Here is a 22,893-nt window from a genome sequence, read left to right on the forward strand (position 1 = left end):
TCGCAACTTCATGGACTGATTTAGCGCTCACGCTTTACTAATTGCACCTTCACCAAATTGCAGCGCTGGTAAATATAGATGTTATTCAAACAGAATGATTCAGAAATGACGTAATGTTAAAATCCCGGACAGACGACATTCGTAAATTACCGGATCTTGCATCAATATAACGTCACAATGAAGTCTTATAAAACCGAAATTAGTGACAAAGGCGAATATTAAACAATGCTATATTGTAGTTGGACATGAGATGGGCGATTATGTTTGTAGTTTGGAAACTTACCTTAAGTCCCTTCGATCCACTGGCGGCTGTTACACGCTGTAGTTGCTTCACTCGTTCACTGAAGTCGGTAATCCACTGGATCACAGTCCATCCGGCTGGTACCTTGTACCTAAAAAATATCCCATTGTGTAGAAACATTCGAAACCAACATCTACCACCACCTCATGTAACCGGTTTGTTTATCAGGTAAGTGTGAAAATCATATCAGGGACTTTGACCTTGCACGCACACAGTTAACCCCGCAACACGGGCAACGTTCCGACTCAAGTATTAGCCAAGTATCGAAAAGTAAATATTGCCCAATACTTGAGAGGTTTCGGTGTTTTAATATTGGCATGCAGTAAATTTACAAGTCAAATTTAATTGCTTTGTACAATGTTACAAAAAAAAAGTTTTCTGTTGAGCCGAAACCTGTGTGATGTGTATAATTTCCAGTCGCCAACAGAAAATGCACAAAGTGTTTACCTATTCCAAGAGTTTGGAAGCATTCCCCTGTTAAGCATTCCCAGCAAATCACGGTGGTAGTTGGTTTGCTTTTTCTTTCCTTCGCAAACGGCAATAACTTCATCAAGATCGCAACGAACGACGCCGAGCAAACGCACTCCCAAGTTAACTTCCCTCTCGAAGAATCTGTACACGGTTAAATATTAATAAGTATAACAATGTGCCAAGTCATATTTCCCAAATTTGTAATGTGATTAGTGCGAGGCTGCAACAATGGAAAAAGACGTAATCGTGACGTACGTTGCGGTACGGGCTAAACGCAGCAGAACAAATAAAACTTCAGCTTTCAGACAAGTGCTTATGTCAAATTATCACGAATGCTGCGCCTTATTCGGCCATAGCGATAATCGCCTCGCATCAGTGCACAGTTATTGCACCTAATAAGAGAACACGAATTATTCGACGCGGTTTCTCTACGTCAGTGATTCCCAACCTTTTTGCGCTTGCCTGCAACTTGTAGGTAAAACAATTTCGACGCGTATCACCTAGTTGAGTATCATATCTAGGGTATGAAGTAACAAACATTTTGAGATCACTTCCGTTTTTTTTCAATTCGAACTATATCCGTATATTACCAAAAGGTGCTCGCGCACCACCTGAAATGCCCCCGCGTACCACCGGTTGGGAAACACTGTCTACGAGACAATATTTACAGCGATTATCCTACACTTGTTTGCGCCTACAACCATTGCATCGAATAGTCAGATGCGCATTGCAGTATGCAACGTGACATGAGACGTCAACTAGGAAATAGATGGCTTGCCGGCGGCGACTACATTGCATGTGGCATATTATAAAGTCTAGCAGTGAGCAGTTGGTAACAAACCGTCCCCCTCCGCCTAATTTTTAATGTTGATGGTGACATCGACGGCTACATACTAAAGGCAATTTTTGGTTTACCTAAACAGAGGATCCTTGATGTTATCAGCAGTTCGTCGCAGTGGGTGCAATTGAGGGGGGATTAGGGATCGCCAATTACGAGCAGTCGATAGAAGAGCTTTCATCCACTGTGGGCGGCCATCCGTATCAGATAGTGTTGACGAAGTTCGACGACGCCGTCCTTCGGCGCTCGATACTTCCACCTACAGGCAGTATTGCTCATTAAACGCCAAGCAGCGATGTCAGTATGTGAAGTCTACAAGCGATTCAGACAAGAACTTAAATAGACTAAATCTGCTAATCTACCGGTGCTACTTGCATAATCACTATAATACCGCAATTATCAAAATATTTAATTTTATTTTTGGTGTTCACGATCCAATTTTGTTTTAAACATTGCATGTCAAATATCGTAATGGGGATTAACAGCACAATAGCAAATATTTGCAACAAAGCATATATCCTACGCAAAGCCAACTAAGTTTATTCATTACCAATACTTTCTCCAATTCGGTTTTCATAATTGCCTGTTTGTTCAAAACATCAAGATGTACTTAAACTTATTTGTTTGTAATAAATCAAATAAAAATAAATGCAGTACTTGTTCATAGGCGAGGTCCTCGTCCTCATCTATAAGCTGAGTTCGGAGTAATTTCTTGATCATGTCCATACCTGTTGTAACATAATATTATTTAACTTCTATTTCAATTATACTAAATTACAAAGTTTGTTTTATCAACGACAAACCATGGTTGGTGAGAAGAAGTTTTTCAGCGTTATTTGGCAATCCGAGCCAAGATGGCGTTTGCTTTTCAGGAAGTCTTTCCGCCCAATCAACGAAGTCTTGCTGATGAATTGCCGACTCGGGCATTATTATGTCACGATGACCATCGACTTTTCGAACAAGCGCAAAGTCGTGTTCGAAACTGAAAAATACAGAACCATGTAAGAAGTTAATATCTTAAAACACGGGAATGTCTTTTCACAGAGAAACGTGGTTTGTAAAAAATTTGTATGTTTAGTTTTACAACAGTAGCCAAAGGATTTAAGTTTAAACAGAAGTCAAATAACTTATCGTTAAAGTTGCGTTTTGAAGATATTTTAAACAACTTATTAAAGTTATGCACAATATTCGTACAGATGCGAAAAATCACCTGGAAACTGTGAAAATCCGCTCAAGGAAAGTGTTGAGTAATCTCTGATCAAACTCGTTGTCGATTCTTCCTCCATACACAGCTTGTGAGAACAGAGTGCGGAGAGCGTTCCATGGAACTTTATCGGGAGGAATGTTGTCCCTTCCTTTACCAGCCGCATCCACCCATGTATCGATCGTATCACAAGCACATCGCAAATCCGAATCGTTGAACTCATATCTGGTGATACCGAAACCCTCGTTGATAATATTTACAATTAACATCACAGTAATTTCTAAACCGTGGTACGCGAAGGTATTCCACGACAAGAGTTCAGATAAAATATTACAATTCCAAGTACTTTCAGATCACGTCATTACATTCATTCGAGTTTTAAGGCGCAACAACCATGTTATTGAAGAGAAACGCCAACGGTTCTTCCCCAGATTACAAACTCTTGTTGGGTTTTCTTGCTTTTGAGTGTTTACTTTTTATGATTATATGGATATTAGTTTTACGCGAACACAGCACTAAATCTCCAAATGGTACGACAATAAAAAAGTTGGAATTACTGAACTAGACCAACAACAACAACAACAACCAACCTTTTGCTCCAACCGAGTGGTGCATAGTGGAGACGTTCCTGCACCACGGCATGCAACCACGCTAGTAAGAAATAAAGTCGAGCGCGTTCGGTCGGGGCTTTTTGGACACGTGATGAAGTCGCAACCCTACTGAAGGTGGAAAGTAAGTTGGCCCTGACTCCTGGTGGAGGTTCAAATACGAAAACTCGACCCGCACGGAGCAGATTTACCGGAATCTGTAGAGAAACCTCAGTACTATTGGTGATGTGTAACTTGATGATGAATCAGGAAATTTTTTAAGGTATAATTTTCTTTATTCCTTTATACTGTGTTTTTTTGTATGAGATTTTTGTTACCTTGGGCGTTATTTCCATGGTGAGGAAAAGTCGGAATGAGGAATTAGGTTGAAGTGTGTGGAGTTTCTTCTCAAGTTGAACGAGCCAACCTGGAGCAAGATGAACGTTCTTCAACATAACCCAACGTCCTGAGCGGGAAGCGGAATTTATCGATTTCTCCGCCTTAAAGCAAAATATTTCAAAGTCAGGAAAAATGGAATAAAAATGTTGGGACTTTAAATATTAACCTGTTCAAAACCCTCGCTTGATCCGATCGCGATTGAAGTAATCTGTTTGTTTAGTTGAGTGGCCAGATCGTCGACTCTGTTGCTCGCATCATAACCAGGAAGCGAACACATTAGAACAGGTTCTGAAGCCTGATAATACATCGAATATGCTTTAATTAATATTTTTGAGCTTGACAACATACTACAATTTCATCAACGAAATAACGAAAAAAAATTTGCTCCAATTAAAAGAGGCTTCTTTGTTGGTAATGAAAACCAAGACAGAAATAGAAAACGAAAACCTTTTTGGAAAATATCGGATATCGGCCGAAGTTTTAATTTTAGAACTGGAAACCAAAACAATTCACTGGTTCTTACTTTGACTTGGAATTCCACAATTAGTGCGAGATCCATTTCCTGCTCGCTTTCCGCCATGAACGATTCTCCAAATACAGATTTGACGTAAGCATCCGCGGCAGCAGGAACACGATCTGGTCGCAATGCTTGAGTGATTAACAGAGCGTGAAGTGACGTACTTGCCGATCCTGGAGCCTGGGAAAAACATGTTGTTTAGGCTCGACTTAGTATGATAAATCGTGCTTAAACAGGTATTATTTTTATTTGCACGTAAAACCACACAGATATTGCAAAGGGAAACAATGATAATAGTTTGTATACCTTCTGTGATCCATTTGCGTCAGTGACCGTACTTTGCCATATAAGGGGAACTTGGGTTTCAGGACTTACAGATTTCATCCACAATTCAAACTCATCACTTGATGCCTACGACAACACCAGCTTGTTTGAAAAATATTGATTCTAGCACAATGATAAATTAATACCAATATCTTTTTGGGTAGATCTTTAAATCCCTCCAAATGTTGCAAACGACATAGATTTTCCTTCTGTTCATCCGACAACGCCTTGATCGCTCTGATTCCAGTGGTAATTTCCCTACAGGTTAAACCAGCATACACGGTTTGGATAAATACAGTAAATTTTTCGTACATGCATTTTCTCCAGCTTGCAAGTATTAATACGGGCTTCCCTGACTTTGGGGTCGCAAAATGTACACAAAATACTTATTGGGAAGTAGATGTAGGCTAGTGACCATTAAAAGGTCAAAAAAATTAAATAGTTGTTGTTTGGAATTAAATAGTTTTGAGTTCTAAAAGTCGTTTCAATAAAGTGTCTAAAAACGAGATGGCAGTCGAACACGAGGAGGTCGAGGAAAATTCTTTATCAAATGAAAAGGTTTTGTGAACGAAAAAGTTAAAAGTATCGTGAATTTGAGGTTGACAAATGTGTTTTGTCTTCTGCATAAATTGAAATAAAATTTACTTCGTGTTGACGACAATCTCTTGACTTCTCAAGAAATGATTGTAATCGAGTTGGTTGACGTCACTCGTCGAGAAACCTTTCAAGTAAATTCGGGCAAGTAGGATGGTGAAAGTCACACGATCCTCGTGTAAGAGGGAACGAGCAACTCTGTTATAAGAAGTCTAAAAACACAATATTTTTAGAGAGCGGGTATCATAACTTCAACATTCGTCCGTCGACAAAGGTCTTAGTGAAGATAACAAAGTAATGCCGGGATATTTAATTATCTGACAAACGATATATTTGCATATATATTTCCACAACAGACCTGGAATAAACCCTTAATGATGATTTCCAACCGCTGGTTGTAATCCCTCACTTGCATCAGATCCTGGTTGTCATGTAGTACCGTGTGATACACAGTCAAGAAGAAACGAAGCGAGTACTGAAAAAACATGGAAATCATACAATAATCTCACAATGTTTCGATTGTTCATCACGTGATATCAGAATACAAAAATCGTCACCTGGTAAAGATAGTGAAGTTGGGGCAATGATTCCAGTGTGAAGTAAATGGCCGAGCAAGCCGATGCAAGGGGGACGTATTGTTGTGAAACAGTTTCCACTTCCTGCATCACTACGTCCGTTTCCTCTACTTTGCGTTGAACCTTGCCGCAAAATACGTTTTTATTCAATATAAATTCTAACAATTTTTGCGCAATATAATGAAACACATCACATACTTTACTCATGTGACAAAAAAACACAAAAAAATCCCCCTTACTTCTGCCGCTTCTTTCTTCAGTGTTTCCAGTGCAGCAATAATGCGATCATCGTCCAAGATTCTTCCTTTAACATCGTTCAAGGTTTGCAGAAGAGATTTCTCCAATTGTCGCAAACGCAACTGATACTCGCCCTGGTATGACAAACAACAGAGAACGGTTATATCACGTATAAACTTACTTTCTTCGAAACCACAAAATATTACAAATTATTTTGAATCAAATACTATTGTTTCCCTGTTCCAACCATCATCACTATCATTTCACTCTTACCTGGAGTTTGAGCAAATCCATCCTCTTCGAATCAACATCAGGACGTTCGGCTCTCAGTGCTTCGTTGAGACACTGAGCTTGCAAGGATCCCCGAGTAACAGTAAAGTTAATGAAAGTTACTCTTGAACAAAGATCTGGTGGAAATTCGGCTGTCGGGTCACGTGTTGTTAGGAAGATGGTGAAGGCGGGAGAAAGATCAATGTCCTGATCACCGATGGTGATGAGAACTCTTCCTCCTGTCCTCCGTAGCTCCCTGCATGACAACAACAAATAACAATTTGATAAAAACCCTGGCTGTCAAAACTGTGTTTAAATGCCACTTTACCTGTTAAGAACCGGATTCAAAATCGGATCGTAACTTTCAACATCTTGCACGAGGAGAGGATTTCCGAATCGAAGAGAACTTTCCAAATTTTTGCGGAAGGCGTTGTCAAGAAAAGATGTTTGTGAGATTTTTCTATCAGCATATTGACGAAGGATGAACTCGGTTGCTTGTCCTGAGGGGTCGATGATCAACGGGTAACGGTTGAAACGCTAAACAAAAACAAGTCCTTTTGCTGTTTCTGTTAAAATAATCTTAAAGCACTAGCAGAAAAAGTTATCTTATAACAAAACCCAATAATTGTTACGAAATGTGTTCAGACTAGTTTTTTGTTGAGCACCACGAGCTATATCAGTTCCACACCTTAAGCATGATGGCATTTTCAGTGCAAAGATCGTCCACAGGTAGTGCATTGTGCTGCCACTGGAGGCGCTCGTCAACCGTGGACAGATATTCAACCCTTGCGAGATCAAGTCGAAACTCTATTCCAGCTTGTTGTAAATGGGTTGTCCACGCTAGGTACAGGTTGTGACGCATAGCTTGGTCAAAATAACCAGCATATGAAATGAATGCTGCGGATAGGAGGCAATCTCCAGCCATGGTCGACATCTAAGAAGAGTTTTGACTTAGTGCAAAGTAACTACTTTTTATTTTATTCAATCGTATCAAAACAACAAAATACTGTGGTATTGGTTTGCAGCGTGACTACGGAAATAAAATAAAAAAAATATTGCTTTTGACGTTGTGGTATTTTATATTAAGTTAAGTGTGGATTCCACCATTTATAAAATACACAGTGCGGCCACCATTCGGATGCAGCATATTTTTTACCTGACTTTTGAAAGAGTCGCTGGTTTGTTCCCATCTTTCCTGCTCGTGACTGAGGCTCTTCAACAAACCAGTGCTTCTTGTCACTTTCGCCTCAACAGTAATAAGCTCTTGTTTTATTGCTTGCGCTTCACTGATAAGTAACGCATATTCATCCGTGTATCTGAGTGAAAAAAGTACATTCTGTAAAACCAGTTATGAAAAGATATGCTTGTAAGGTTAAAATCTTTCATGCGAGACAAATCTCATTTCGCTAAAAAGCATCGTCGGTTTCTTATTCAAATAGAAATCTACTTTTATCTAATTCCAGCTTTAATCTTCCGCAAAAGCTGCAGCATTGAAATGTGAATATTTTTTTAATGCACACCTCTTGATGGATCGTTCGAGGTCGGCTATCAAGGCTTCCACCTCTTCTGCTTCCTGTTTGTTGCTTTCTGCTCGGTGTTCCAACGTTCGCAATTCCGAACGCAGAGGATCAACTTTCTGAAGCATGTCTGCATACTGCAGTTGCGCAATGGCCCATTTTATGAGAGGGCCGCAAGCCAAACTTGCCCGGTTGATCGTCTCGTATTTGTAAGCAGGATTGGAAATGTATCTGCAGCAAATTTCTCAATAGCATCAAGTCGCCGAAACAAGGATGTTATTTAAACTCACTTATCATTCATGATCTTTCTGATGTTATCCCTGATGTCTTCCGTTTGGAAGTTGATTATTGTTGGAATAAAGTTATCACGGATGATGATTTGTCGGATGGATTTCCAATCTGTCGTCTGTTCTCCCAGGAGGAGACAAATCGACTCCAAACACAACTTCACACCTGATTTGAACACACTCACAACTAAAATTTTGGCAGAAACACTTTTTCACAAAAAAACAAGTTTTTTCTAGCATATTACCTGATGGTGGATTTGCCATAGACCTGATTTCAACCAAGTGTTGTTTTTTTATTCCCCTCACAGCAGCCTTGGCATCTTGCACTGCGGGCTCGACCTTCGATAATTCATCCATGACTTTGTTCGTTTCCTCCTGAATGTGAATATTCAGTTCCTCCAACTGAGTCCTAATACACAACGAAGAACGAGTTAAGTTAAACATTACAGAAATCACAGGATGATCAAACCTAATCTGTCTGGAAGTTTTCTTCTTGTTTTCAGCTTCCTGTTGGTCGTTAACAACTTGCTTCAACTTTTCGTTGGCGAGGTTGTTCTTATATTGAAGCTCTTTATCTTTGCTTGACAATTCACGTCGCAACTCCTCAACCTGATCAACTGTTTCAGAGATTTTGCGCAAACCAACGTTCAGATGAATCTGAAAAATAAAAGCGAACACAATTATAAAAAGTATAAACAACATTCAAGTGAACGAAAAATATTGCAAGAATATGTATTTCACCTTTACAGTCAACCAACTCGTTTAATAAAATGTCTTAACTGGAACCGACCTGTTGTTCTTCAAGGTCTGACTTCTTCTCGTGCATGAGTTTGGCGTAATGATTAATAAGATCGAGATAAGCACGTGGTGTTATAAGAATTGTGCGAGCTCCCCTCTTGCTTAAACGGCGATTCGCTTGATGCAGGGTTTGGTGGAAAAACACGCATGCGTTCACAATCACGTCCCTGTAATAAACAGCAAGTTATTTACTACTTCTAATGATAAGCAGTACGTCCGATTAACTTAGCAACAAACGCTTTTTTTATTACTAGGCTTGAAACAGTGGTAATAAGAATTGTAGATAAGAACCGGATATTTTTATATTTATCTATAACTTGCCCAAAACGTTTTGGGAATTACAGTTAAACTTGTTCAAAAGGAGACCATAAGCACGTGACGTCACCTGTGAGTTGGAGTGGGTGAGAGTTTGTCGTAAACCACTGGTAGATATTCTGGTGCAATATAACTCGAATTTTCCAAATCCATCTTGGCTGTAAACTCTTTGCCAACTTGGAAGAGAGCGTCGATCGACCAATCCCCAAACCAGTTCAAAACACATCTGATCATGAACAAGGTTGATCAAATAAACGTAAACCAGGCATATCGCAAATAATTAGAGTGCAATGTATCCCGTTTTAAGGTGTAAAAAGTAATGACCTGTTAAACAAAGCGGGCGATGTGGCCGCTCTATCCTTCAACCCTTCTTCTGATGGGTTCATTGTAAACACAACATGCAGGTTACGCATAACTTCACCCGTAAACCACTTGTATAATTCCTCTTGACTATCCAACATCAACCCCTCTCTAAAACAACAAAAGTTTGCTCGGAATTATTATTTCGTAACTACAAGCATTTATCGACGAGTCAACACCAGTTTCGATGTTTATTTATTAATTTCACGGAAAATGGTACGTGGGACTAAAAGCTTTAACAAAAATCCTACCTTTGTGCACCTTCTTTACATTGCGTCATCAGCGCCGAATATTCATCACCCTCAAATAAACCAGGTACTTCCCCGTTTGCGAGAAGTGTGTTCATACGCTCAAGGAATGAAGAATCGAGAACGTTGGATTCGTCCATGATGAATACAATCTTCTCTCCCTTGCATCCGGATCGTCGGAGGACTGTACGAAGATCTTCATCAAACTCCATGCCAGAGTATTTTCGATGTACCTGCGTTTCCAATGGTAAAGGGTTGCGAAATACTTAAATCCAACAGATGTTCCTCCAGTTTACCTTAATCTGGAAAACTTTCAAGCCATTCATCCAAGCGACAAATCGTGAAAGAGTTGTCTTTCCTGATCCTGATACACCGATAAGAAGGAGATGACCTTGTGGTTGGCGGAAGATTCGGTCGATTCGTAGAACGTTGTCCAAAACTTCGTTAAAAAGTACGAGTGGGACATCCAACTCCTCCTCGTAAAACACCTGAAAAGGAAAATTAATGTTACTTCCACTATATATGAACATTCGAAAACGCTTTACCTTAAGTCTGGCTTTAGTAAAGTCCCTCAGTTCTTCTTGGTCAACTGGCACATAATCCTTACTCAGCCAATTGCTGTACAGAATGGGTCTAAAGAGAGAAATATGTGCAGTTAATTTCATTTTAACTCTTTTTTTGTCGAAACTAGGAAAAGTGGAATTATATATAGCCGCCAACCTCTTAAGTGCTCTCTCCCGCATCACGTTGGGGAAGTGTTTCATGGCAACCATGTCAACATTTTCCTCCGTCCAAATACGCTCCTCGTCGTGGACCAAGCGATCCTACGCAAAAAATGTATTATGACCAGATACTAAAAACAAAATTGTTACATCAATTCGCATTCTATCATCTGTCACAAGTTTATACCTGGAAGAGTCGAAGAGCTTCGTGTGCCCATATCCGAACCAACCCCTCCACTGCAAGTGTTTCAAGATGACGAAGCGCTTCACAAATTCCTCGAACCCAACGTGACATTTCACGAGGGGAATATATATAGTGAGGTTGCATATCCTTAACAAATATAAAATAATTTGTTTAACGAAAACAAGTCACGACACTTTTGTCAACGAACGTTTTGTAATCGATCCAAACAGATTATCAAATCACATGCTGTATTTTATCTAATCTAAAATGCCTTGAAATCACAATATTTTACGCTGTAGCATGTCATCATTACCAGATCCAGTACAAGTTGTGTTTGTGGGGAGAGAGTTACGAACCTGTGTAAATCGGTTTTGGGAGAGCATGTAGAATTCTACCATTGCATTTGTGAGTGGATCGGCGAAAGGTCGAAGTGATGGAACCATCCTCAACATTGCACGATTAAACGTCCCGTATATTTGTTTGAGTGAAGCAGCTCCCGGATGATCAACGTATATCACTGGAACATGACGCAGGAATCTGAAATAGGCATTTTTATAACTTTTTTGCGTCATGGTGATAAATGATTCAGAATCAACAAAGCAGGAATAAAAAATATTTAATAATTTAAATGCTGGTTATATTGTTTTCGCAACGATTGAGTTCGAATCACACAAGACCATAAACATTTGCACGAATCAACAGTGAAACGGGTGTTGACCTGTGTGAGAGGGGTTTTCTTCCGGGATCAGTTGGAGGGTTGCAAGCTCCCACAAACTGAACTCTCTCCAAACGAATCCAAACACGGTCGGATGTTCGGTAAAATCCTCCGTGTTCAACAATCTGGCGCAGGAAGGAAATAACTCGCTGCGTCCCGTATTTATCCATGTCAGGAAGATTGATTTCATCACAGAAAAGTACCAACCACTTGTTGAGCTGGATCGGAGCTAGAATTGTTCCCTTTGGCGTCCACCTGAACCACAACATTAATGTTAATGCAAAAAACTGTTTCAGTGAATTCTCGTGATAGGAAGATTTTGAAGCAACCTGGATTGGTGCAACTACTCCCAACTTTCACAATTATATCACATTATATTTAAACAAAACCTACTTGTATTCACAATAATGATCGAATGTTTTTAGTAGAAGCTCAGGAGTGGTTGCACTTGAAAAGTTGAGACCCACAACCTCCATTTCTGGAAGGGCTCGCAAGGCAGAGAAAAGAGTCATTGTTTTACCAGAACCTAAACACATTTTTGATGAAGGAAGCGAATTTGGTTACAGTGTGATGTATATTGAACACGTTCTCAAAAAAATTCTGTTCCGAATCTCACAGCTTCGTACCTGGAGGCCCACAAAGGACCATTGGCTTGTGTTCCGCCAACCATGTGTATAACAAGGCTTCATGTCGAACTGTGTCAAGTGTTGGAACAACAACATCAGGAGCTGCAACCTTGTGAGTTTCAACTTCGATTTGAGGAACTTTGTTGACCCACGGTGCCCATTCTCCACTCATCGTAACCTGACAATCAAACATGTCATGACTTTTCAAACATTTACGTCTGTTATAATTCGTTAGTCGCCCATAAATAAGTTTTTAGCAAGATGGCGGTTGAGAAAAATCTATAGCTTACCTCAAAGTCTATCATTTCCATGTTGTGTTGTGCAGGTAGTGGAATATTGGTTGATCGTTTGATAAACTGACCAAGTTCCTCACGAATTTTTAACTTTCCGTCGCCAGAAAACGACCACAAGATGGCGTAAAGAAGGTACTTTTGCAAGTATTTTTCCATGACGGTCGGCTGTGTAAACATGTCGGTGGTTAAAATTTGTAAAAATGTCAAAAGGCAAAATCAAAAGTGGTCTCACTTTCATTGGGAAATCAGAGTGGGTGTTGTTGTACTGCTGGATGTTGCGAACTCCCTGACTTATCATTGAGAAGAGGGAGCTCAGAGCCCTGAGGCGGGTAAAGTCCATCACGTGATCCTTGATAAAACAACAAAACAATCCATGATCGTGATTACATTTCACAAACTTTATTAATTGTTACCTGTTTCTCTGCGTATTCGAAACATCTTATAATAAGGCCATCGGTTGAAAAAAACTGTTGCAGAATATCACAAGCGTCATGTTGAACTTTCATGCTCGGTGACAACGTCTTCTCCTCTGCATAATAGAAAACATCAGTATGTTTTGCGTTTGAACCCAGTTACCACAGCAGTTATTCGTTTATTAAAATCAGTTTTCCTACAATAATTTCAAAAAACATTGAAATGCGACAAATATAAGGAATCAATAAAGAATTCATTTGATCAAACCTGTTGCTTTTCCGGGGACTTGGAACATGGAACCAAAACCACCAACATCCTCATCTGCCTCGTCAAGTGAAATGTGACGTAACTGTGTCAGGTAATTGTTAAACATCATGTCTGTGTTGATGACGTCATTGGAGAACCACAGCATGCCGCATCGAGATACGGTTGCCATGGTAGCATATTTCAAGTCCTGTAACAATAAAAACATGTTTCAATTGGAAATTTTAGGCGCAGCAGCAAATAATAAGCGCAATGATTTACAAAAGTTAATATTACCTGAACTTCGAACATAACCCTCAAACAAGAAGGCAGAGCAAGTCGTTCCCCGTTTGGCAAAGTGAGAAGTTTTGTTTCGTCCAAAACTGAATTGAGATTCTCCACCCAGTTGGGATCGACGTCACCATCAAATATCACCCAGTGACGTCGACCAAGTTCACCACGCACGTTGTCGATCACGTGACGTAGAATAGAGGTGAAAAGTCCATCCGTCCATTCACGTGTGTTCGGATCGAGTGTTCCGTACAGATGTTCCTAATAAAGAAAATTATTTGTAACTTTTCAGGTAAAACTAAAGCAATGCTTTCTTTATCTAAACATGTATTTCGAATGATTTGAAACCTTGCTGATGGCCTTGGGATCAATGATGTAAGAAATCCCTTCAACTCCTTCCAGTCGTTCAAGAGCTTTCAGCAAAACTCTCCATGCAGTTGATTTTCCTGAACCACTCGGCCCGACCATCATCAAACCGTGGTTGATCAAAGAAACTTGGTAAAGTTGGATCACTTTCTCAACCCATGCGCTTCCTTTAAACATCAAACATTTCAGTGAAATAAATTTCTTAGAATATTAAAATTCAGTGTTTAACTTGAGGGACAACTTTTGGTAAATCACCATTGAAATGTTTAACTACACGCACAAATAAAGCAAGAATAAGTTTAGAAATTACGTGAAACACCAATCACACCTGGTTCGCCATTTTCTCCATACATTAGATGCATCTCCTTACAAACTTTCTTGATCTCTTCCCGTAAGTTGCTCATCTTGTCTTCAGTATATTCCACGTTGGGGAAAACGTCACTGAGTAGACTGTGTAGGAGGGGAATATCCTCCGCAACCAGTTTTGGAAGCATCGTCTCCATGATACTCTGAATAAAAAACAATACGGATTACAAATCATGCCTCAATTCTTTTGTCTTATAAGAGAACTAATATCCTGAAGTGCACATAGTTAATAGAGTTGCCACAAATTGTAGCAGATTAGCAAATGTTTTTAAACGTTTGGTGTTTGTGATAAAAGTAAATTATTTGCAGCGGTGTAAGTAGTTTTCTAAATTCAAACAATGCGAATTTAGCGACAAGTATACATAATGTAAACCCATCAGACTACCGAGAAAATAAAACTATATCAATAACCTGGATCAAAATCTCTTGTTCTGGAAGGTTCTCGGCAATTTGTGCTTCGTCCACCTTCTCACCTCTCTCACGTTTCGCAACTTTAATACTTTGAATTCTTTCTCTCTTCACATTGCCAGCAGATACGAGCACATATTTAAGAGCTCGCAAACCGAAGTCGTAATGTGACTGACTGCTCAGTTGTTCGTCGCACAGTTTGAAAAATGGAACAACTTTGCTGGCGAGCTTCTCTGCCATGCGGAAACCCTGTTGATGTAAAAATCATTGCTATATGTAGAAACTGTAATCTAAGATAAAAAAAAAGACACATCAACATGCTGCAAAGTCATATTGTAGTGACAGCAATATCCCTCACAAGTAATCGTGGAAAAGGCAGAAACAAAGTAAATTAATGGTTTCACTTTCGTTTATGAAAAATAAAAATCATCTTCTGCTGACCTGGGAGTAAAGCATGACTTGAGCAATTAGTTGTCGGTCAGGTTTCGTCATCGCCAAACTCCTGAACAATTTCTTCAAGTTATCGGGTAAGTTGGATCTTCCCGCATATCCCGGATTCATCGTAATAAAAATCGCCATTTCAGGGCTGACTTTCACCTGAAAGTAATAAAACAAGAATATTAACATTGATGGTAGTAAGCTAAACTAATTTCCTCGCCATAGAGAAATCATCCCATGTTTTTAATTATTTGGGAAAGTTTACCTGTTTTCCAAGCAGTTCAGCTTTAATGGGTGTGGTTTTGTCTCGACTAGGATCGGAATGAAGTCGCAGAGCTTCTTGTATGAGTTGAACTTGTTGGGAAACTGCTGACAACATTCGTTCTTCCAAACGATTGAATTCATCAAAACATCCCCAAGCACCAACTTGACATAATCCAACAAAAATCCTCCCCATTGCCTACGGGTTCATAATAAGAAAACAAAATGTTTTCAACAACGTGTAGAAATACGATGTGTTTAACATCTTTACACAAGACATTAACATTACTGCACAGTTCAAAGAACAAAAATATTTGCGCTGGACCCAGAGCAAGTTTACCTGAAAATCGAAGGTTTCGTCACAATTAAAAACCAACACGAATCGACCAAGTTGGTTTCCCAGCGCTTTGACAGTTTCTGTTTTGCCAGTTCCGGCTGGACCAAAGGGAGATCCCCCGAGTCGAGCCTCAAGAGCTTGTGTCATGGTCAGATAACATCTACATCACAATTCACGTATCAGTCTAATACACATAAAAATCTAATCTGGTAGAATCATCACAAACCACTTTCGTATATTAGAGGACTTGGTAAGAGTAACATGTGTAAATAATACGTAACCACGATTTGATGTCAGACCTGTCTGTGAGAGGCGTTTGGACCAACTTGTCTTGCACACCAAGATATTCGAACCCGTAATGGAAGGAAGCGTTCGCCATGTGAATGGAAAGTTGTTGCAAAACATCACTTTGACGTGGATTGTAGTAAAATCTCATCTGCATCAGCCAAGTAAATTCTTGTGGGTTCGACAATTTCTCCTGCAACAAAATTTAGGGCATTAGTTTTTTGACAGAAAATGTTTCAGCAAAGAAATATACAAAATTAAATGTCAAAAAATCGTCAACCTGTATTAATACCTTAATTAGAAGTCTTGTGGTATCTCTCTGGTGAACAAGCTCGGTGATGAGATGTTCCAACTTCTTCCTTCGCACTGGTGGTTGTTCATGGAGAACAGAATCAGCAAGGACGTTCAATGTGTCCTCCACCTCACCTAACACTCCTGTAATAGTTTGAAACAGTACATATATGATGTGTTCTGGATAAAAATCAACCGTAGATATAAAATTTACACATTTCGAAACAGGCAAGAATGTAATCCAGACAAATCGCCAATCTACACAGCAATAAACAAGATGAAGTTTGAAGGGACCGGAGTCAAATTAACCAAAGAGTTTTTTGATTTGTGGACATATTTTGTCACGTGTTAACGTCTCCAACCTTCCAGTGCAACTGTCCCCTTGCTCGAATGATCGGCAGCAGATTGAAGAGCCTTTTCAACACTTTCCGACCAGGAAATTTGAGCGGACAAAATCACAATCTGAGCTTGATATTTATCCATCCAATCCATGTATTGCGATCTTTCCACCCCATCTCCTCTACACAATCAAAAAATTTCAACAATGGTTAGGTGTGATTATTGAACATACACACAATTACGTATGATGTGTTTTTTTTTTATTGTTTTATGTGAAAAATTACTTTTTTTGTGAAACAAAAGTTAATCTGATTTTTTCACAGAACGACGTCTGAAAGAATATAAAAAACAAATCTCATGTTTGTCGTGACAAGTTTTCTGGAACAATGATCGTTTCGGAACTTACTTGAATGAGTTGACATCAGTAACGGAGGCAGCAAGTAGTTTAGCAAGTGTTTGTTTCATTTCCTTTTCAACCAACGTCAACCACTCGTTGATCTTCGGGTTTTTAGCGATAGAGACGGGGGTTTTGTAAAACACCTTTCAAAATATTGGTGAGAATTATAACAAAACAATTAATCGCATAAAAACGCAAACCTCTTCAGCCTCTTTTGATGAAATGCCAGTGACGAGTGAATCCTCGTTTTCCAATGCAAGTGCTGTAACTCCCGCGAACATTTTTTTGAAATGTTTCTGTAATTTGGGGATGCTTTTGCTGTTTCCGATTATTTCAAGCAAATCTTCATCCCCCACGAAGTAAAACCTGAAAACAGGAGGTTTTCTCACTATCTTTAAAACACAAACATGTGAACGACAGAATCACAAGAGCTTGCATCACAACAGCACATTTGCTTGTAATCTGAGTGTGTAACATTAAAATTGCAATCACGCCTAAAGGTTGTAATATTTATGCCTTACATATTTTATAATATAACAGCGATTTGTTTGACAAATATTGCTACAAATTAGTTTTTGTCGCTGTTAAATTTACAGCATGATATGATTACCAAAAGTAATGCAAACAAATAAAATCAGCGTAACCACCAATAAATACATTTAATTACCTTGGGAAAGAAGCTCTTTCTCGTTCAAGATATTCTCCAAGCGCTTTCTGAACCTTTCCAAGTAAATCAGCCAAGCGCTCCAGTGATCTTTGGTTGCCAGGTATGTTTAAAACATCCAGTACATGGGGAGATCTCGCCACCTGGTGTCCAGTTTTGTAATTACAATATTGCCTTTAAACCAAACAAACGCTACCTTCTTCATTAGTTGCAGGAACTCAGATGAAATGGAAGCAAACCGTTGTGATTCAACAGGTAGAAGATGTGGAATGTCAGCACTTCCAGTAAATATTCCCTCCAGATAAACCCACCTGCAAACATATCCATATTTTTGAAGACATGTTTCTATCATAACAACATAAATTTATGTGCAAAAAAGCCATAATATTGGAGTGCTGCAGACAGGGTGTACACGCACTGTTTCGACCTGTAAGGTATGAATTTAAGTCAAACTCTAGGTTTACAGGCATAGCAGCCAAGCTGGAACCACCGGTGAGGTTTGAACTCACGACCCCGGGCTAACCAGGCCCAACATTTTACCGACTGAGCTACAGGAACTCCGCAGTATCATGGGGTATATTGTGGCCAAGGTACACTGGTGCGCTTCTACTTTGCCAGGCAACCTTCACATACACGTGGGGAACTCCAACACTATACCGAGACGACGCAGTAACGTTTCATGCAATCGTTTGATTGACAGGATCGCCATACTGCGCAGGTCCTGACTTGGCGATCACAGCTATCGTATCGATACCGCGTTTAAGTCAAACTCGTTGTGAACTTTCGGCTGTGGATTATTTGGACGGTTTGTGTTACCTTCTCTGTACATCAATCCAAACATCAAACAAAGCAAGAATCCGGTTAAGTTTTTCCTCCCAGGATGAAGCTTCTTCCTCGAAAACCTATTCAACCATGTCATGGTTACACAATATTTGCTTAGATAACTAACATTACACAAAATATGTAAACATGGCATACAAATGCTTTACCCTGTAGTAAGGACTGAGTTTCATGGCAGCGACAGAGTTGATGTGGTCTTTGACTTTGGTAAAAAGGTCGTCCCATCCACGAATAAGACGACACTTGTTCTGGTAATTCACCAAATCCAATTCATATGACTGCCACTGCTCACGTACCTGTAATATATTGGAAAATGATAACAAATGTTCACTTATGTAGCACGGCAGGTAATACAAAGTGATTAATTTCAATAGAAAAGAATTGTTTTATTGAAAGAAATATTGGTTCTACCTGTGAGAGGTATTGTTCAAGGGCCATCTCGCCTTGTGCTACTGTGAGAACATCTCGAATCAACTGCTCATTCTTCAACAAATCAACATCCCAAACCTGCGGTTAACCAAAATAAGTGTAACCACTGATCTCAGTGAGTTTGAGACGTTCAGCAAACCTGTCTGAGAGTGAGGTCACTGATAACCCACACAACACGAAGTTGTTTCATCAACTGCTTCCAGTGCCGTTCTTTTACCGAACTTCCTTTCAACTCAACAACCATCCAGTTTGCCTGTAATTCAAAACACATCTTAGTTTAGTAAACCACAACATGAACGAAATTAATATTAGGCCATGTATAATCGCAATAACAACCGGTACAAAATCTTAATTTCAAAAACTAAGTTGTTTGAAACAAGACAAAACTACAATGGTATTTTTTGTCTGGGTTCGATTCATAAACGAAAATATTTCGATAAATATGCGATGATGGGATTGAACTGTTTACCTTCATGTAGTTCTTAATGGTTTTGCTGATATGTTCATAGGAGGCATATTGACGAAGTCGTGCAGGGAACGCTTTAATTTGTTCCATGTTTCCATCGAGAGCTTGACGGAGTTTGCGGGGATTCACCGACAACCAAGGTTGTTCCTTCAGTTGCTCCAAACCTTCCCATACTTTGGTCAACTCATTCCAAACTTCTTTCAGGTCGGTCAACTCCTCCACCGCCACCTGCAAACAGTCGACAAAAATTTATGTGCTTGTGTGTTTGAAGTACAGGAATTACTTTTAACGAAAACTAAAGACCAGTTTCGGCATTCTCATTTGATTTCAACAGGCTTTTCTGCATAATTAAGATGATCAAAACCATTTAAATTTATGTGGGTTTACCTGCACTCTTTCATCGGACGGACTTACAACTCCACTGTCAGATAATTCAAGTGCCTCCTTGGCTTTAACCAAGTTGCTTCTGTCATCCTGCAATCGTTGGAACTTCCCTTCAAATATTGCCAACGACCGCATTGCGTCATCTGGTTTCAAGTGGCCAGCTATCGGCTTTCCACGATCCCAATCCGACAGAAGTTCGCCGGTTCTAATAATTTACATCGAAGTTAATTGAAGTATGGGACCAACAATAATAATTAAGGCAACATTGCTAATCCCACAATCCCTTTTTTTCTATACCTCTGTTCGACAATTCTGTCTTCGGAGACAATCTTCATCTGCAAGCTTGCGACCTGGTTTTGGATGGAAACCTCTTTACGTTTCATGATATCTTGGAATGCCGTCCATTCTCCCTCTATGTTGTCGATGTAAAGCCAAGATGGAGGGAATTGGAAGCGATGTTTCTCCAATAACTTCTGGCCCTCCCTGTACATATCAACCTGGAAATGCGCAACAAAACTACATATAATGTATGTTAATGCAATGACCAAACACAAATTACATTTGCTTGAAGAATAAAATGGAATTATTTTTACAAACGTGACTTGTGAATATAAGGTAAGTTGTTCTATCAATATTCTACCTGTTTCTCCCAGCCTTTCATGTTTCGTTTAAGTGCTTGAACGTTGGTAATGACAGCAACCGCGTCCGAAGTGTTGGCAGTATCTACTGATGATTGCTCAAGATCAGTTCGCGATTTTCCGATCTGACCGTGGAATGTCGCCATTTCCTACAAAAACATCGTTTGCTCAGTTGTAAGTTAAAGCAGGGTTTACGCCTCCGTTAATCCAGTGGTTCCAAAACTGTGCGTCGCAACTAAGTGCGGTAGATCTTTGCCATTGCGTCTCACGCGGAAATGTTAGGAAATCACTGAGTTAATCAATTGCCGCTTCGACTGTGTAGGTTTGTATTACATACCTGTCCAATCAGTTGGCCAAATCTTGAAAGAACGTCCTTATGCCAGGAGTCGTACTTGAGATTGACTTTCGCTTGAACTTTGGCGTATTCAACAACAACAGGTCCAAACTCTTTGCAGTTTTCCAACGTATCAAAGGTAGAACGACGCCGCCGGATTTCAACCAAGAGTTCCTGAGAAGTCAAACAAATGCTTAATAACACAGCGGTACAGACTACGTTGCTAACATGTTAGAGTTGTAAACAATGAGTAAGAAAATCACAACAAGCCTGTAGTTTTACCTGCCACGTTTGGATGTTGGTGCCCAACTTTTCATACAAACGTTCAGCCTGCATATCCCATAAGTTCTGGTATTGCAACCATTCCTTCACATACTCTGACACCTAAAAAAGCAACTCCGTTACATCAGGTTGCGTTTATGAGATCACTGCATAGTTACCTCGCCATATAGGTTGGTGATGGACTCGTAACATCGATGAAGGGCCATGGGACCAGACGGAAGCTTGGTGAGACACTCACGATAATAAAGGTCCTTGTCTGTATGGCGTTGGTCAGCACCAACCTACAACGAGCATATTTAAATTTCCATAAAAATGTACAAAGCCAAACTTGATGATTATTTCACAGAAATATATTCAACAGAAAAAACAGTAACGAAACCTGGTATCTGGTGCTAAGAATCCTTGGCAAGCGAAGAATGTGATTTTCCCATGCATGAAGATCATGAATAAGTTCCTGCAATAGAAAATCAAGAGTTGAACTTTACATTGATATAAAAACATTAGGTTCCTACCTTCATTATCATGTTGACATTAGGGAAGGCATAAATCACTTGGTTCTTTACTCTCATCTCATAGACAAGTTGTTTAACGTTTGGATCTCCACCTGGTTTGTTTTGTGACTTTTGTCTGGCAGAGTCAGGATCGCCCTCGCCCAAGTTCTCATCATCGTGTTTGTTGTCTTTTTTGCTAACGAGGGCCTGAGCAAAAATAAGGTTTATGTTAACTGGTTACAAAAAACCTATGTTGCCTGTTTATTGTTGGTTGCATACAAGTACATATGTCTATAGATCACTTGTGCACTTGAACGCAAACACATGGGACAGGAGTGGGACTGGAAAGCATAAAATACATTGACACATATCTTTATTTGAGTTTTGCACAGCTGGCCTAGACAATATGTAATTATGTATTTGAGAAGTTCAAAAGTCCACTTAACAAACAGAGGGGAGTACCATCAATGCACAAAGTGGTTGCTTCTGCGACAAATACCAGACCTACACATTCTTGAAATCAGCACCAAAAGACAAAACTTTTTTTATTAATTTGGTTTGCAACCAATACAAAATGTCTGTTAACAAAATAAACACTACATGTCATTTATAACTATGGTGAAAAGTTTTTCATGGTACAATTTACCAAATAATTGCTTAACATACAAATATCAACTAGTTTCGGGAGGCCCACAATAAACTACTGAGTTTTTGTTTATCCCTCTTAATACATTGTTTCACATCCAACATTCAAATATAGTGATTTAGTCAAAACAGAAGAAAATGTTGATACTTACATTATTCCAGGCAAGCAAACCAGCTTCTAATCTTGCTGATAATTTTGCCTCAACTCGCTGGTCCAGTTTTTTCACCCACAAAGCAAGGTTGGAATAACAATGCAAGTTCAAATCATCAACACATTTTTGCACCCGACCTATTCACATAATGTAGATAATGGTCTTTATGACTTTTCAATAAAAAGAGTTAAATATTGAAACAAAAAATGTAGACTGTTAATTATGTTGAGCATGTTTTATATTCGAGTGGTTCATATATTGAACATAAAATTTTTACAAATTTAATTAAAACTTTTCAATATATATCATTTGTACATTTTCAACCCAGTTTGAATCACCAAAAATATTACGGGTAATTCATTATTTATGTAACTAGTATTAAGGTTACCAAAAATTACACAACATTTTTATAATATTACTTATATACCAGTTAAAATTATAAATTGTAACTTACTAATAATGTCGGAAAATATGTTGAAGTTGTACTGACAGTTGTCAATCATTCTCACTTCATTTGAAACTTGATCATCAATTTCAAGCAAGTCTTCCACCTTCTCCTCAAAGTTAAATACTTGCTCAGCAAACTTCTGCACATATGGGTCCAGTTTGTAGGATTCCCACACAAGCTGACAACCTTTGAAAATCATCACAATTAATTTACAATCCAAATGACAAATAAATCTGAGGTGCTATATACTATCACAAAGTGAATAAAATTTAACAAAACTGAACCAAAAACTGGTCAAAATG

General features: G+C 39.2%; 1 protein-coding gene across 2 annotated transcripts in view; it reads right to left on the minus strand.

The window, feature by feature from the left end:
- The window catches only part of LOC145899883 (cytoplasmic dynein 1 heavy chain 1-like), a 29,977-nt gene that overhangs the window by 1,199 nt on the left and 5,885 nt on the right, over window positions 1–22,893 (minus strand). For both annotated transcript variants that reach the window (XM_082988816.1, XM_082988815.1), the window contains exons 19-87: window positions 22,598–22,777; window positions 22,144–22,280; window positions 21,368–21,553; window positions 21,235–21,309; window positions 21,014–21,136; window positions 20,856–20,957; window positions 20,577–20,747; window positions 20,242–20,388; window positions 19,899–20,098; window positions 19,605–19,806; window positions 19,221–19,445; window positions 18,891–19,004; window positions 18,734–18,829; window positions 18,472–18,618; window positions 18,299–18,384; window positions 17,679–17,793; window positions 17,486–17,625; window positions 17,019–17,184; window positions 16,828–16,961; window positions 16,445–16,602; window positions 16,084–16,226; window positions 15,806–15,984; window positions 15,510–15,666; window positions 15,174–15,368; window positions 14,912–15,067; window positions 14,474–14,719; window positions 14,025–14,205; window positions 13,679–13,863; window positions 13,337–13,591; window positions 13,064–13,250; window positions 12,796–12,911; window positions 12,615–12,731; window positions 12,380–12,547; window positions 12,090–12,267; window positions 11,857–11,989; window positions 11,467–11,718; window positions 11,105–11,285; window positions 10,752–10,895; window positions 10,563–10,666; window positions 10,388–10,475; window positions 10,139–10,330; window positions 9,846–10,075; window positions 9,559–9,705; window positions 9,305–9,460; window positions 8,912–9,086; window positions 8,591–8,778; window positions 8,367–8,530; window positions 8,125–8,287; window positions 7,838–8,065; window positions 7,474–7,633; window positions 7,006–7,251; window positions 6,646–6,854; window positions 6,321–6,573; window positions 6,050–6,181; window positions 5,793–5,933; window positions 5,594–5,710; window positions 5,287–5,447; window positions 4,788–4,899; window positions 4,624–4,728; window positions 4,324–4,497; window positions 3,967–4,095; window positions 3,740–3,901; window positions 3,405–3,619; window positions 2,821–3,039; window positions 2,414–2,592; window positions 2,268–2,338; window positions 1,688–1,869; window positions 749–913; window positions 284–392 (exon numbers count right to left, since the gene is read on the minus strand). In XM_082988816.1, the coding sequence (XP_082844942.1) occupies window positions 284–392; window positions 749–913; window positions 1,688–1,869; window positions 2,268–2,338; window positions 2,414–2,592; window positions 2,821–3,039; window positions 3,405–3,619; window positions 3,740–3,901; window positions 3,967–4,095; window positions 4,324–4,497; window positions 4,624–4,728; window positions 4,788–4,899; window positions 5,287–5,447; window positions 5,594–5,710; window positions 5,793–5,933; window positions 6,050–6,181; window positions 6,321–6,573; window positions 6,646–6,854; window positions 7,006–7,251; window positions 7,474–7,633; window positions 7,838–8,065; window positions 8,125–8,287; window positions 8,367–8,530; window positions 8,591–8,778; window positions 8,912–9,086; window positions 9,305–9,460; window positions 9,559–9,705; window positions 9,846–10,075; window positions 10,139–10,330; window positions 10,388–10,475; window positions 10,563–10,666; window positions 10,752–10,895; window positions 11,105–11,285; window positions 11,467–11,718; window positions 11,857–11,989; window positions 12,090–12,267; window positions 12,380–12,547; window positions 12,615–12,731; window positions 12,796–12,911; window positions 13,064–13,250; window positions 13,337–13,591; window positions 13,679–13,863; window positions 14,025–14,205; window positions 14,474–14,719; window positions 14,912–15,067; window positions 15,174–15,368; window positions 15,510–15,666; window positions 15,806–15,984; window positions 16,084–16,226; window positions 16,445–16,602; window positions 16,828–16,961; window positions 17,019–17,184; window positions 17,486–17,625; window positions 17,679–17,793; window positions 18,299–18,384; window positions 18,472–18,618; window positions 18,734–18,829; window positions 18,891–19,004; window positions 19,221–19,445; window positions 19,605–19,806; window positions 19,899–20,098; window positions 20,242–20,388; window positions 20,577–20,747; window positions 20,856–20,957; window positions 21,014–21,136; window positions 21,235–21,309; window positions 21,368–21,553; window positions 22,144–22,280; window positions 22,598–22,777 (11,153 nt within the window). The remainder of the gene's footprint in view (window positions 1–283; window positions 393–748; window positions 914–1,687; window positions 1,870–2,267; window positions 2,339–2,413; window positions 2,593–2,820; window positions 3,040–3,404; window positions 3,620–3,739; window positions 3,902–3,966; window positions 4,096–4,323; window positions 4,498–4,623; window positions 4,729–4,787; window positions 4,900–5,286; window positions 5,448–5,593; window positions 5,711–5,792; window positions 5,934–6,049; window positions 6,182–6,320; window positions 6,574–6,645; window positions 6,855–7,005; window positions 7,252–7,473; window positions 7,634–7,837; window positions 8,066–8,124; window positions 8,288–8,366; window positions 8,531–8,590; window positions 8,779–8,911; window positions 9,087–9,304; window positions 9,461–9,558; window positions 9,706–9,845; window positions 10,076–10,138; window positions 10,331–10,387; window positions 10,476–10,562; window positions 10,667–10,751; window positions 10,896–11,104; window positions 11,286–11,466; window positions 11,719–11,856; window positions 11,990–12,089; window positions 12,268–12,379; window positions 12,548–12,614; window positions 12,732–12,795; window positions 12,912–13,063; window positions 13,251–13,336; window positions 13,592–13,678; window positions 13,864–14,024; window positions 14,206–14,473; window positions 14,720–14,911; window positions 15,068–15,173; window positions 15,369–15,509; window positions 15,667–15,805; window positions 15,985–16,083; window positions 16,227–16,444; window positions 16,603–16,827; window positions 16,962–17,018; window positions 17,185–17,485; window positions 17,626–17,678; window positions 17,794–18,298; window positions 18,385–18,471; window positions 18,619–18,733; window positions 18,830–18,890; window positions 19,005–19,220; window positions 19,446–19,604; window positions 19,807–19,898; window positions 20,099–20,241; window positions 20,389–20,576; window positions 20,748–20,855; window positions 20,958–21,013; window positions 21,137–21,234; window positions 21,310–21,367; window positions 21,554–22,143; window positions 22,281–22,597; window positions 22,778–22,893) is intronic.

Source organism: Ascidia mentula, chromosome 4 (genome assembly GCF_947561715.1).
Source record: "Ascidia mentula chromosome 4, kaAscMent1.1, whole genome shotgun sequence".
Lineage (NCBI taxonomy): Eukaryota > Metazoa > Chordata > Ascidiacea > Phlebobranchia > Ascidiidae > Ascidia > Ascidia mentula.